At 35.8% G+C, this 15,867-nt stretch overlaps 1 protein-coding gene across 1 annotated transcript; it reads left to right on the top strand.

The window, feature by feature from the left end:
* Window positions 1-1,412: 1,412 nt before the first annotated feature.
* On the top strand, window positions 1,413-5,536 carry LOC107689963 (NHL repeat-containing protein 2-like; the record flags this gene model as incomplete). The annotated part of the gene is made up of 4 exons (XM_016488173.1): window positions 1,413-1,622; window positions 1,705-1,933; window positions 4,074-4,204; window positions 5,072-5,536. Coding segments are annotated over 4 exons (690 nt in total), but the record flags the coding sequence as incomplete, so codon positions are not given.
* Between the last annotated feature and the right edge of the window lie 10,331 nt (window positions 5,537-15,867).

Raw genomic sequence — 15,867 nt, 5'->3', positions numbered from 1 at the left:
TATATCTAGGCCTTGTACAGTTGCATAAAAAGAATTGTTGATTTCTTTTCATGAAGAGGTTATAGCCTGCATTTGCATAAATTAATCAAATTGTGGCCCCAGTATATATTTTGACACTGAAGCAGCATTGAAAAAAACTGATTAGATAAAATCAGACTAAGTGTAATTTTTAATTAAAGAGGTGGTTCACTGATGAATGAGAGAGAGAGAGAGAGATGCAGAGCGTGTGCAGAGCAGGGGGACGCGGGAACAGTATTAAGAACTGCTGCTTTAGAACATTGATTTTGAAACTTGTGAATCCATTAGAATCGTTAGAAGACAAGAATTTTTACGTGCACCTCTAGTTTTCTCTTCTCTAAAGCAGCGCCGCATGGCCTCGCCCCCTTTGCTGCCTTTTCCCGAGGGCGGGGTTTATCTGGGATTGTGATGTCACGAACCCGGGAAGTAACTTGTTGTAGTCCCTACCAGCCGTTTTCGTAGGCATTAAACTGACAGAATTTTAAAAGACGATATCTCCATTTACATTGAACCTTCAGCTTCGTAACTTTGCAGATATTGTTTATGCTCAAACAGCAACATTACACCCTAACTAATGTTAAAAAAGTGAAATCGCAATCAACCACCTCTTTAAATACAGCTTAAATACACTTTTTAAAGAAAACATTTGACAAAAGTATGTTTTTGTGATCAAACCTATTCTATTATTGTTATTTCATATTTTTCTCTTCTACTTTTTATTTGTGAAACTTTCCAAATTCTCATACTTATTTACTGGAATTTGCTCCACATCAGGCCATCCAAGATGTAAAAGGGTTTTTTCCCCCATCCGAACAGATCTGGAAAAATGTAGCATTACATCACTTGCTCACCAATGGATCCTCTGCAGTGAATGGGTGCCGTCAGAATGAGAGACTATCCTTAATGTTGCTTTCTCCAGTGAAAAAGTTGTCTTGTCTAATTCAGGAGAGGAAAATGCACAGATAAAGCACCATTAAGCCAAAACGGTTCTAAACAAATATGTAGGTGGATTTTAAGGACAACAGGGGATGGACTTTTTCACAATAGTTTAAAGTTTTACTTCACAAAACGTTAATTGATGGACTTAAGTCGTGTGGATTACTTGTGAATTACTGTGATGTTTTTTATCAGCTCTCATTCCCATTCACTGCAGAGGATCCATTGGTGAGCAAGTGATGTAATGCTACATTTCACCAAATTTGTTCTGATGAAGAAACAATCTCTTCTACATCTTGGATGGTCTGAGGGTGAGTAATTTATCAGCAAATTTTTATTTTTGAGAAAACTATTCCTTTAACCACAAAAAATGGTGCAAGTTTTTGAATCGGCAAGCACTTAGTTTAACTACCAATGGTCATTGACTCCACGAGCATGAAAGAGCTTCTCTGTTGTAGATCAAAGTGGTGGATCCGAAGACTAAGCAGTGCAAGGTGCTTGCAGGCACAGGGAAGGCTGGGAACGGACTTGGCCCGAGCTTTCTGGAGTCCAGCTTCAATGAACCCGGAGGCCTGTGTCTGGGTGAAGAAGGAAAGCTGCTGTATGTGGCGGACACCAACAACCATTGCATCAAAGTCCTGGACCTGGAGACCAAAACTGTCTCTTTGGTGAGTCCCTACATGTGGGTTGTCATTTGTCAGTTGTCATTCTTAACGATTTTTTTTACTGTTTTCTCTTTTTTTGCGCCAGTTTCCCATTGTAGTTCAGCAAGAGGTTGATGCTGTCCTCACAACCGCCACTAGCAACACACCTGCGGTCAGAAAGCTTCCCAAGCTTCCCAAATCAGCCCCAGTCTTTACAATGCCATCAATCACAGTTCCTTCAGGACACTCAGTGACACTTTTGCTGAAATTGGCACTACCGGCTGGGACCAAGCTGACCGAAGAAGCCCCTAGTTTCTGGAGCTTATCTGCAGAAGGTACAAAATCAAATGTATCCAATAAGAGCATCTTTACTAGCTCTCAATGCCAATCACTTACCATGCATATTATGTAAAACGCATTTGTTTACATGCAGTTTTTCGCACCTTTTACACTATTCCTCTGGGGCTCCTCCGTGTAGTATTCTCTTTGCTGGATTGCTGTGTTCACACATTTTCAGCAGGCTTCAGGGACCAGCTGGCCATACTGGGAGATGATCCAAGGATAAATAAACAATTGCTCTATGCATCCCAACACACGGTCAACCCCTCATTCTATCTTACCCTTCCTATCTCTCTCTCTCTTCTCTTTTAGCATCATCATTTCTGCCTCACCCTCCATCCGTCTGCTGCAACATTTGTCTTTCCTGTTCTCTTTTCTCTCAGTTCTTCTTCACAAAAACGTCAATCCCACCCGAAAGCACAACTTCCATGATTGATAATCAGCCCAGTCACCAGAGACGACTTCTGCTCATCACACTGGTTGTTTGTCTACGCTCCGCAGTCCGCACCAGAACATTGTAAAATCCAATAAACAAGCACCTAATTAGTTGACGAAAGTGGTCATAGTTGAAGTGACAAAAAGTCCCGGGGGGCTACTCTGCATAATTAGAACAAAGACACCCATTAGGACCAAAAAAGCCTGATTGCCTGTGGGTGTTAAATTCTCAGAAAAGGCAACTAATAGTTCTGTCTGACTTTGATTGATTGACTGTAATTATGCACCAAATTACCGTGAGTGCTTGTTTGTGGGTGGCTTCGCATTGTGTATTAGTTAATAGTGTTAATTGTTTTGTGTGTTATATGTAAATACAAGTGTGAGATTCAATTCCTGTAATTTGTTCTCCTGGCAAAATTATTATCATTATGTAAATGGTTACATTAGCAGGGTCAGAAATTAATGGAGACTTGAGGAAAGTGCCATCAAAAGTGACAAAAAATATGACCATTATTTTTATGATTTTATATGTACATTTACTTGTGATTTTATATATTTAAAAAAAATATTAGTTATATAGTTAATTGAAAGAGAACAGCTGTTAGTTATTTATAATTTATTTGTAAATAAGTATTTGCACACTTAACCAACATTTAAAAATTAATATCAGATTAGATAAAATATCAAAGATGGTGTCATTTATTTTAATGAAAGACAGTTTGAGTTTTACAAAAATGTGTAAACCTTGCCCTCATAGATAAAAATGTCACAAAAATATTAAGACATACATTTTCAACATTGATAATAAGAAGAAATGTTACTTGATCAACAAATCAGCATGAATAGAATGATTTCTGAAGGATCATGCTGAATGTCTACTGAACATTCAGCTTTGCCATCACATGAATGAATTATATATTCTACAAAATAGTAAAATAGAAAACATTTTAAATTGTAGTAATATTGCTATATTATTACTGTAATAATAATTACTGTTTTGATCAAAAATGCAGCTTTGGTGAGCATTTGAATGATTGAGATGTGATTTTATATATTTTTTTAAATCTAGGCTTAGTTATATAGTTGCATGAATTTAAAGAGAACAGCTTTTAGTTTATTTGTAAATAGGTATTTGCACACTTAAGCAACATTTAAAAATTATGAATATCAGATTAGATAAAATATCAAACATAGTGTCATTTATTTTATTGAATTTTGAGTTTGACAAAAATGTGTAAACCTTGCCCTCATAGAATTATTTTTCTGACAGTTTATGGTCTGTGCTCTGTGCATATGTTTTACATAGGTCAGCCCTGTAGGTCTTTGCTCACGTCCTCTCCTGTTCAGTCTCACTGGGGATCATTTGATTGGACACTGTCCTAATTCTATCCGTCACTTGTCTTAGTAGCCTCCCTCTGATTCAAGGCCAGTGACACACCTAGTTCACACGGCATTGCAGAACCATGAACCACTAGCGTACATGATTCCCTACTGAAATTGTGTTTGTATGCACACTGAAAAGTCCCCATCAACTGTCAGAGAATATTTCATTGCGTTGGCAGGTGTATATGTGTTGTTTTACACCCAAACACATGGTGCTTTAGGAACCAGTGCCTTTCATACAAACATAAGCCAGAAATATCAAACATTACAGGAATCGTCCATTGACCGCACACTAAGCCGTGTTGTTTTTCTCGGCAGGTAATGAGTGGTTACTGGAAGGGCGAACTGTGACGGGGAGCATCAGTGATCTCTCTGAACCCATCTCGATCGTCTCATCAATCCCAGTGGCCCCTGCGTCCACAGACCCCACGCTGACGCTCGACGCCTGGGTCTACTGCTGCCTTTCTGAGGCTTGTATGATGAAGGCAGTGTCCTTCAAACAGCCTCTTCTGATTGGTTCCACATCTGAGGAAGGTTCTGTTGCTGTGATGCTTGAGCATGCCTTTTAAAACAAGTGTCCACCCAAAGGATCTTGGAGCACATTTAAAGGGATACTTTACCCAAAAATGAAAATTCTGTCATCATATACGCATCCTCTTGTTGCTCCAAAACTGTGTGACTTTCTGTCTTCTGTGGAACACAAAAGAAGATATTTTGAAGAATGTTGGTAACCAAACAATTTCAGTTACTGTTGACTTACATTGTACGGACAAAAATTACAATGCAAGTCAGTGGGAAATCAGTTTTGATACCATCATTATTCCGAATATCTTCCTTTATGTTCCTCAGGAGAAAATAAGTCATAGATGTTTGAGGGTGAGTAAATGTTGACAGAATTTTCATTTTGGGTCATCCAAAAATGAAAATTGTCATTTACTAACCATCATGTTGTTGCACCACAGAATAAATAAAAAAAATTGTGAATTTATCATACAATTTTATCTCGCACCTTTTTTTTAACAATTCTGGCTTTTTTCACAAGTCCAAATTGTGAGAGGAAAAATGTCAGAATTACCCTGATTAATAAATGGTGTAAAAGTATTGTATATTGTCCGTTAATTATACACTACTGTTCAAAAGTTTTGGGTTGGTAAGATGTTTTAATGTTAATGTCTCTTAAGCTCTCAACAAGGCTGCATTTATTTGACCAAAAATACAGTAAAAAACAGTAATGTGAAAAAAAATTATAATTTAAAATTAGTGTTTTCAATTTGAATATAATTTAAAGTGTAATTTATTCATGTGATGGCCAATAGGTCTACTGCTGCCTTTCTGAGGCTTGTATGATGAAGGCAGTGTCCTTCAAACAGCCTCTTCTGATTGGTTCCACATCTGAGGAAGGTTCTGTTGCTGTGATGCTTGAGCATGCCTTTTAAAACAAGTGTCCACCCAAAGGATCTTGGAGCACATTTAAAGGGATACTTTACCCAAAAATGAAAATTCTGTCATCATATACGCATCCTCTTGTTGCTCCAAAACTGTGTGACTTTCTGTCTTCTGTGGAACACAAAAGAAGATATTTTGAAGAATGTTGGTAACCAAACAATTTCAGTTACTGTTGACTTACATTGTACGGACAAAAATTACAATGCAAGTCAGTGGGAAATCAGTTTTGATACCATCATTATTCCGAATATCTTCCTTTATGTTCCTCAGGAGAAAATAAGTCATAGATGTTTGAGGGTGAGTAAATGTTGACAGAATTTTCATTTTGGGTCATCCAAAAATGAAAATTGTCATTTACTAACCATCATGTTGTTGCACCACAGAATAAATAAAAAAAATTGTGAATTTATCATACAATTTTATCTCGCACCTTTTTTTTAACAATTCTGGCTTTTTTCACAAGTCCAAATTGTGAGAGGAAAAATGTCAGAATTACCTTTTTTATTTTTATATTCCAGAAACAAGCTTCCATAGTTTTGGACCCCACTGACTTTCATTATATAGACAAAAAAAATTTTTTCCTCCCTTTGTTTTCCATAGAAGAAAAACAGAACGGCATGAGGGTGAGTAAATGATTTTTTAGGAGAATATCCCATTAACATTCAAATCACATCCCGCAGTTAACACATACTGTAGTAATCAGACACTTCATATGCTCGTCATCAGGCTAATGACGGATTGCAAGTACTAATTGTAGAATCAGGATCTGACTGTTAAATCTTGACAAATATTGAACAAAGTGCCTCATTCTCATCAGCAATATTTTTGTGGTTCTGCTATGTTTCACATGCTTAATTAAGCTTGTTAAATAGCCTGATATCATTATCAGCCATCTTCAGTCAGTCACTCACATGCTCTCACACAATAATATTTGAAATTATGCAGCATAGTGTAAACATGTAGCCAGTGTCAGCTGCTCTGACAGCCCTTCATGGTTGGGTTGGCTGATATTATTATTATTTCCCGCACTGCACATTTTGTTTCTTAACCGTATGATACTGTCTTGTAAATGAGCAGTCAGACTTAATGCTATTTAATTGGCATTATTTATTATTGTTTACCAGGCTTAAGTGCCTTTTCCATGAGCAATACACTTTATATGAATAAATTGTGTTGGAAATCAAGCGGTGACATTAATTTCAGTGTTCAGTATTTTGTGGAATGGAATCATGAGCCATTTACATCTACATATTAATGTTTTTTGAAATTATAGTCTTTTAGTGCTGTTAGGTATTAAAAATGGAACTACAATGTGTTTCTAAAGCTGGCTGGTACATCATAGATCAGGTGCTTGCAGATCATGCACTTGGAGAGTGTGAGTGTGAATCAGACCAGGTGATTCTTCTAGACACTGTGTAGAAATGGCCACTAAAATTGTTCTGTTGCTGTTTTTGCTTGCTTTTCCTGTGGCAGTTCTAGCACATAAACTATTAATAAAAACAAAATTGATCTCTCTCCCTTTTGAGGGCAGCTCTTTTATACAGCCTCCAAATTCTGCACTTTATTAACAGATTAATTGGATGCAGTGGTCTAATAAAGTTTATTTTCCCAGCATTTATGTGTTCAGAGTTTTCATATCCTCCTCACTACATTCAAGGACCAATGCATTCATTGTAAATGACAAAAGACCATCTGTTCCAGCAGAGATGCTTCATGGTGAGAAAGATTTCAGTTTTTTTTTTTCAGTGACACTTTAGAACAAGGTTTGATTTGTTAATATAAAGTATTAGGTATCATTAACTAGAATCCAACATTTTTTACAATATTTATTGATCTAGGTTAATATATAAATATACCATTGATCATTGTTAATTCATGTTTGTTCATAATACATTTACCTAACATAGTTCATACAACTTTGAAATCCTGAAAATGTATATGTAAATGTGTGTGTGTGTGTGTGTTTGTTTGTATGTATGTATATATAATGTCTCTTAAGCTCTCAACAAGGCTGCATTTATTTGACCAAAAATACAGTAAAAAACAGTAATGTGAAAAAAAATTATAATTTAAAATTAGTGTTTTCAATTTGAATATAATTTAAAGTGTAATTTATTCATGTGATGGCCAATATGAATTTTCACCAGCCATTATTCCAGTCTTCAGTGTCACATGATCCTTCAGAAATCATTCTAATATGCTGATTTGGTGCTCAAGAAAGATGTATTATTTATTTTCAATGTTGAAATGTTAATATTTTTGTGGAAACCATAAAACATTATTTTCAGGATTCTTTGATGAATAGAAAGTATAAACATCTTTACTGTCTCTCAAATTTAATGCATTCATGCTGGGAAAAAAAGTATTAATTTCTTAAAAAATAAAAAATAATTAGTAGTATACCTATTTAATTAACTAATGTTAAAGTGTTTGGCTGTCTGCAACCGGTATTGCCACCACGCTCCGTTTCCTTGGCTTAATGTTCTCAGCAATTCCAAATAAAGCTGAGCTGTGAAAATATATGCTTTGTGCTGCTGAATGTGATCCTCATAATCTCTCAGCAAACACCGAATGTCATCAGAATGTTGTTCATTTCCACTCGCAAGAATCCCCCAGAATCCCCCATTACTGCGCAACAGGCTAATATTTAACCAGAAAACACATTACGAATCAGAGCCCGAGTCCATATGCAGGATTAACAGAAGCGTAAATAAGAAATAGAACATTAGAATTGAACAGGCAGTCAATCAGACAGCTGCTTTTTGACACGCATCTGCTTTCATCACAAAAAAAAACAAAAAAAAGAACATTTGCACTCTTGAGATGATTACACACATCATGAGAATTTATGAATTTATCAAAGACATTCTTGCAATTTTTGGGGCGAGGGGGAAAACACTCTTGCCAGAATCATCCATAATTTTCCAATAGCACTGAAATAATCTGAAGAATGATATGGGTGATTGAGAGAGGCAACAATATGAGTTCAAGGCCTCTGCTTAGATCTGGTGATACTGTGAGTGTTAGTTGACAGAAACGTCAGTCTGTAAAATGTCTGTAAAACCCTCATATTAATCTTTCAGGTTCAGTTATGATTCAATGACAGGACTTGTAACCTTCTTGTGAGTCTTGCTTCTTTTTTCAATCACTTTCACTATCACCATTAATAGCACTCCAGTCAGGCTATAGTTAGCTCAAGTAAAACCATACTTCTTAGCCATTCAATTTAAACTAAGGCTCGGTCTCAATGTTACTGTGCTTATTTCTTTGTTTAGACCTTTCTAAGTGATCAGATTTATGATTTGCAGATGGAAAACAATAAAATATGTGAAAGAAAATGTGCATCCTAATCTGCATACTTAATGGCTAGGCAGCTTTGCTGCAGAATTTAGCTTCAACCCTGATCAAACTCACCTAGCTCTCTAAGGCTGTGTCCGAAAGCTTAGGCAGCTGACTTGTTTCCTTGCTGCCCTATGAGGCAATGACTTTGCAGGCAGCGTTTACACACATTTAATTTCAGATAGACTTCAGAGGCAACATAAAGGTTAAAGGATAAAGGAATTACAACAAAAACAGAGAGAGAGAAAGAGAGAGAGAGCTTTGGTGATAACTAAGCGAATATTTAATAACATACAATATTAATTTGTTGCTATAAATTAAATCAAACGTGGAAAAAGTTGGTCAAAAACACTTTTTTACAGAAACTGACCAAAAACCGCAACTTTCAGATTCTATTTTGTATTTTTTAGCTCAACCGATCATATGAAGGTATTTTAGTACTCAGGTTGTGACACTATCTTTGGATTCGGACATGCCTTGTGTTGCCTTATCTCAGTATACTGCCTGTGTACTGTTTCTTTTATCTGACACGCACGCACACACGTTTTGGAGTATTTACTAATGAGCTGATAAGCTGAATCAGGTGTGTTTGATTAGGGAGACATCTAAAATGTGCAGTGTTGGGGGTTCTCCAGGACCAGGATTGGGCACCACTGGTGTACAGTATGTCATTTGAGATACAGCCATAGACTTTCATTGATGGAGGGTCAACACCTTGCAACCATATAGTAATGTGCTACAAATCACTCAGAACACATTATAGCAACCACATCTTAACCACCCAAGACCTTCTTAGTCGTGCATGACAAAGCACCATACTTATTAGTGTTTAATGTAGTGTATACCTCACATTAACCCTGAAAGAAGAGTCAGTATTAATCTGTATGATGGAGTTTGCTGAATGACATTGAAGAGCATGTCAAATGTGCTGATTAAAGCACATTTAAGGCTTGCGTCATGCTTAAAGGGATAGTTCACCATAAATTGAAAATCATTTATTTACCCTCATGTCATTCCAAACTTGTATGACTTTCTTTCTCCTGTGGAACACAAAAGAAGATATTTTAAAAAATATCGCAACTGTTTTCTTCCATTCCATTAAAGTCAATGGTGTCCAAAAGAACACAGAACCCCGCTGAATTTCATTATACACTCTTAAAAATAAGACTCCAAAAGGATTTTTCTAATCTAAAGAAACTTTTTGAACTATAAAGAACCTTCTGCACAATGAAAAGGTTTAATGGATGTTAAAGGATCTTCATGGAGCCATAGTTGCCAATAAAGAACCATTATTTTTTAATAAGTATACTCTCAGTATACTCTCACATTAAGGTTAGCTGAACTACATTTTCATTATAATCCCACCAGCTGCTGAGTTAACTGCAATTTAAATGCTATTAAATGCTAGTTTACAAGTTAATGTATATCTGTCTCTCTGGAGTAAAATACTGTATATACGCTTCAAAGCTCCAACCATTTAGTAACGCACCTCGAAGCGAACACAATGAACTTTCAGCTGCAGTCATGCTTATGTTTGCATATGTGTAGCTCATAGTATGAACAACATGTTTTCAGAGGTTAACAGCCAAGGCTGAGATCAGAGCATGCTGTTTGTCAGATAATGACCCTTTGAACCTTCCTTCCATTAGGAAGAGGGGAAGACAGATGCTGTTTTTGATCTGTGATATTTTCCAGGAGTGTAAACGTACAGTATGGAATGCATGAAACATATGGAGTGTGAAGCATATAGACTGACAGACAGATGTGGCGTATCCGGGCTCCCTCAAGAGTTTATGAATGTCTGGAACAAGTATTTCAATCAAAATTCATATTTTAAAAGATGCACGAGACATAATGAAACCTTTAAATTGTAGTTCCGCTTCCTAAGCATTGTATTACTTATTTATTTCTCCTCAAAGCCACAACAGATCTCCTTCTGTAGGTCAGATAATGAAAGTCTATTATTCAGCGTAGTTGTTTGGGTAAATATGTGATTTAATATGATCCAGTATTAATATTCTGAAGACATTTACCATGACTTGAAAACTGTGCTCTGTGAATTTGAATAAATCGGCATGAAACTAAAGACAATTAGACTGCTGTGAATAGAAATGTGAAAAGTTACCTGGGTTTCGCTTACATAATTGTCACAGTACTTTACATAAGACTGTGTGGCTTTAATCCTTTCATTTTGATAATACTGGGAAGAATGTTCATTTTCCATGCTGTATTTAGCACTGGGCTTGCATGGGCTAATTTAAATTCAGAATATGTTTTATTAGCTGTGGTTATGGCTTAAGAATTGTCTACAATGCAGAAAGCCATTGTGAATAAACCAGTATAAACTGTTAGTTTGTTGCTCAAATCCTCATTTGCTCTATAAGAGAAGTGTGACTATAGGAAGAAAAGGAGGAAGAGAGGAATTTATATAGCATAATGTCCCAACCTATTTAACAGTACTTTAACCGGAAGTTGTCACTTTGAATCAGTCTGACGAATCCTTCCAAAGTATCTTTCATTAAATGAACTCAGCAAATCCAGCTACTAAATCAACAAAATATGATTCACTTACTGGATTGTTATTTTAATATAGCTATTTTTATTTCTACACGTTACAATATTGTCTTTGTTCAGGGTTTTACTGATTTTTAAAGTTTACCCAAAGCCTTATGCAATGAAATTGCTTAGTAAAAAAACACTATCACTGTTAGTTAGAACACCTTAATGTGTGTTTTAAAAAAAAAATTTTACAAACACGCAGCTTTTCACTTTACAAGACTTTACAAATCATGTGGATTACTTGTGGATTATTGTGATGTTTTTATCAGCTGTTTGGACTCTCCTTCTGATAGCACCCATTCACTACAGAGGATCCACTGGTGAGTGATGTAATGCTAAATTTCTACAAATCTGTTCAGATGAAGAAACTAATTCATCCACATCTTGGATGGCCTTGGGATGAGTAAATTTTCAGCAAATTTTCATATTTGGGTAAACTATTCCATTAACTAACAATTAACAATACATTTGTTACAGTATTTTTTCATCTTTGTTAACATTAGTAACAAATATGACTATCAACTGTTAGTTCATGCTCAACTGCATTAAATAATATTAACAGATAAAACTTTTGATTTTAATAATGTATTAGTAAATGCTGGAATGTACATTAATTAAGATTATTAATTCCTTTAGAAGTATTTTTCATTGCTTATGTTAACTAATGTTAACAACTGGAGACCTATTAAGTTTAACCAAGAAAACAAAAGTTTTTTTCCTCATATTTTTTCTCTAAAGAGTTTTTGGGGGGATTATACCAGCATGAAAACATTTGGGAACACCAGTTTTTTAGGATAATGAAGCCACATTGCTTTTTTTCATGGGCCTCATGACTTTTCATATGACTTAATCTCTTCCTTTCTAATTTCAATCATCATTAAACTGCATTACCCACAATTCCAAGCACTCCAATGTGTGCATGTCACAGTTTGCATTGGTACCTGAATGGGACTTTTTTTATGCTACATAGATTGCATAACTCTCCTTATAGAAACTATCAGCCCTGCATCCTGCACCAGCACATGTAGCCATGCAACATGAGTAGACTTCCTTTCGCTCGCTTAGAAATAGTGAGATCATTCCGTTCACAAGAGTCCCAGGACTTTATCTGATGGATCAAACAATGACAAAAAGGGTTGAAAGTGTGTAGGTACCGACCCTACGTTACTACATGTAGGCGCATTCAATATCAAATATCCCTTTATTTTTGGGACTTCTAATACCGGTTGGGTTTTTTTAAAGAATAAATCAAGGAAAGGTCAGAGTGCTGTTCTACAACGCTGGAATGTAAAAGAGAACGAGAGAGAAATTCTGTAGCGTAGAGGTGGGCAACCAAAATCTTATTTCACGGTATGAGAAATTTTATTTCACGATAACGATATATATCTCGATATGGCTATTTTTTTTTTTGTTATTAAAAATAAGAAAAAGAAGCAAATTACAAACACAATAGCACATATAAATATAAAATAAACTTTTAATTTATTCAGCTACAGTAGGTTTATTTAACATGTAGTAAGACATTTTATAGAAATTGAATGAAGTGTATAAATAAAACACAGCATAGTCTTCACTGTATCAATCAAACATGAACTGATTCTTATTAAAGTTCCAAAAGTGATTCAGTAAAGTGCAGTGAATGATTAACATTAATAATGACAGACAGCAGCAGGTAAATTAGACTGCTGTCCCTTTAAGACCAACTGCACGATCCAAACTGATACACATCCGGTTTTCACCCGACTATTTACGTTTATTTAACACATAACCGACTGTTATGTCGCGAATACTCCACACGACGGGCATTTTGACATAATTGTGTGCTTATTTGACCATTCAAGCACGAAAGAGATCTGTTTTTGAATCACATGCTGTCTGAGAGAGGGGCTTTCAGTGCGCACGCTTCGGCTGCGTGTCAGTCAGCGCGAGCAGTGGATTGAGTTCTTTTTCACTGCTTATTGCGCTTATTAATTTTATTAGACATCATGCAAGTCCCAAATTGGCGATCACATGCTGTCTGAGAGAGGCACTTTCTCAGTGTGTGTGTCAGTCAGCGCGTGAACCGCATTGAGTTCTTTTTCACTGCTTATTGCACTTAATAACTATCAAGTGCATCCCACTCTTTATTTTCTCATTCATGCATGTTTCCTTGTCACTCCAAGGTGTATATAACTTTTTAGTAGTACTATGTTACGCAGATATATTTGCATACCGCAGAATACACGATATAGCAAAATCTCTAATGATAGACACTTTATTCCGCGGTAACGATATACCGCCCAGCCCTACTGTAGCGGCAGCATTAGTCTAATGTGCCTGTCTGTGTCCCAGCTATAAGGAGGGGCAATTATGACCTTATCTACAGTAACAGCTTCCTACTGCTAGAAAAGCACCTCTTGCCTGGGCTGATTCGTTTTCATAAGGAAAGCAAGTGGCCCACTGTTGGCTCTTTTTATAGCTTGGCTGGTGGTGATTTGTCCAGGAAAGTGCCGGGGCACGTTTATAGAACAACTGAATCGAGCATTGTGAAGTTTGCAAACATGCACCGTATCTGTCCAGGGGCCCTGTAATTGCTTTGTGCTGTCAGGCAGTGTTGTTGCATATTATTTTCCAGATGTTGGTGAAGTCTGCACTGACGTTTACATGAATTTACACTCTTAAAAATAAATATTTCAAAGGGGGATCTCGCAGTGATGCCATAGAACAATTGTTGGTTCCCCAAAGAACCATTTTGTATAGTTTGAAGAGCATTATTAATATCTAAAGAACCTTTTTCCACTCTCTCTCTTCCTTCGGCTTGCTCCCTTTTACCAGGGGTCGCCACAGCGGAGTGATCCGCAAAACCGATTTGGCACGTTTTACGCCGGATTCCCTTCCTAAAGAACCTTTTTCCACTATAAAGGGATTTTGTGAAATATAAATGTTTCATGTGTAGCACATAACAGCACAAGTATGGTTCTAATGTAAAAAGCATGAAAGTAGATAAAAGTATGCAATTTATATAATTCTGCTGAAGTATTAAAATATAATTTTATGGTTAAAAATCCATTCACACAGAGATAAGAGGATCAAATGATTCAGCAAATGATTGTTGTTGTTCTATAACCTCAAAGCATTGTAGCACATGACTGGGTAAATGTAATATTTTGGATGGCATAAGCCACTTCATAAGCTACCAGAATGAGATACATACAGTGGGTACGGAAAGTATTCAGACCCCCTTCAATTGAAAAAAGCAAAAATAATTAGATTTATGTTTTTATAATCGACCACCTAGCATATATTTATAATTTACCACCTAGCATATAATTTAGACTAGTAGGCTATTATCCTTCTGAAATACACAAGTACAAAGACTTTGCCTTGAGAAACTGTGGAAGGAAGTTTAGAGTTTTGCTTGCAGTCTAATTGGTCATTGTTAATGTGTTTTATATTGCATTTAAGACAAGACTTATAGATATGTTGAGCACAGAGTAATACAATTATTTGTTTTGGTTAACATACAACCTACTAATTGTTCAACTATATATATATATATATATATATATATATATATATATATATTGTTTAACTGTAAGCCAACTTACCATATATACCAATTGTGTTACAATATATATTACAATTGTGTTAACACTTTACTTAAAGCCTTCATGTAGGCTATAATGCATTGTAAAGGGTTATTAAGGGTATAATGCATTGTAATTATTCATAGGTCCGGTTTCACAGACAGGGCTTAGCTTAAGCCAGGACTAGGCCTTAGTTAAATTAAGGTATTTAAGCAGCTTTTATAAAAATGCCTTAGAAGAAAACGTTACAGGTGTGCATCTCGAGACAGAACAATGGCACTGACATATTTTAAGATATGTCAGAGCAAGATATTTTCAGTTGAGACAGCTCAAACATGCATTTTAGTCTGGGACTAGCCTTAAGCCTCGTCTGTGAAGCTGGAGGATAATGTGCATTGTACTACATTTTATCTTGTAAATAATTATAACCGAATTTAAAATGCATAGTGTAGCAATGACTTGATAAGTGTTATAATGTATTAACTGTTGTTACAATTATTCATGAGATTGTACAATGCATTATAAGGCATAATTAATTCATTAAAACTACTTTTATAATGCATTATACATAAAGGCTTAAAGTAAAGTGTTACCAAAATTGTTATTTTTAATTGCCTACATTTTTCTGTGAAGCACTGTAAAAATATTTTTAGACGTAAAATGTATAAATTACACAGTACAGAATTATATGTAAAATATTACTGTAAAATATTAGTGAAACATTGTTTTATTATTCTTAATAAAAAGTATAGTCCTATTCTCAAAAGGGGCATTCACAAAATTATTTGCACAGACCTTTCTTTAGATTGTATTTAAAACTTTAATATCACTTTTAGTTATGTACATTGAGGTGTTTATGTTAATTTTATGGCATTACTGACATACTTACACTTTTAAAATCCTTAAACTTTCCATTTATTTCCCAGTTCAAAGGTGAAAAACACGTGCTCTCAAACTTTTGGACCCCTCTGTAACATGTGCGGTTTGCTACCAGTTCTATAATTACCATGCGTAAAAGCGCAGCGCAATGTCCTCACTTGGGTAGGACCAAGGAGTTTTTGCGCAGCGCTTTGTGTTTATCAGATAGTTAAGACTTACAATTTAGAAATGCAGCACCATTGGCTGTGCACCCCTGTGACATCACTGTTGTATTTGTCGCTCTGCTCGTCCTTTCAGTGAGCGCGTGTGGGCGCTGGGCTGGA

This window comes from Sinocyclocheilus anshuiensis, unplaced genomic scaffold (assembly GCF_001515605.1).
Source record: "Sinocyclocheilus anshuiensis isolate Anshui unplaced genomic scaffold, SAMN03320099.WGS_v1.1 scaffold1541, whole genome shotgun sequence".
In the NCBI taxonomy this organism is placed as follows: Eukaryota; Metazoa; Chordata; class Actinopteri; order Cypriniformes; family Cyprinidae; genus Sinocyclocheilus; species Sinocyclocheilus anshuiensis.
This window is presented reverse-complemented; position numbering and strand designations above follow the sequence as displayed.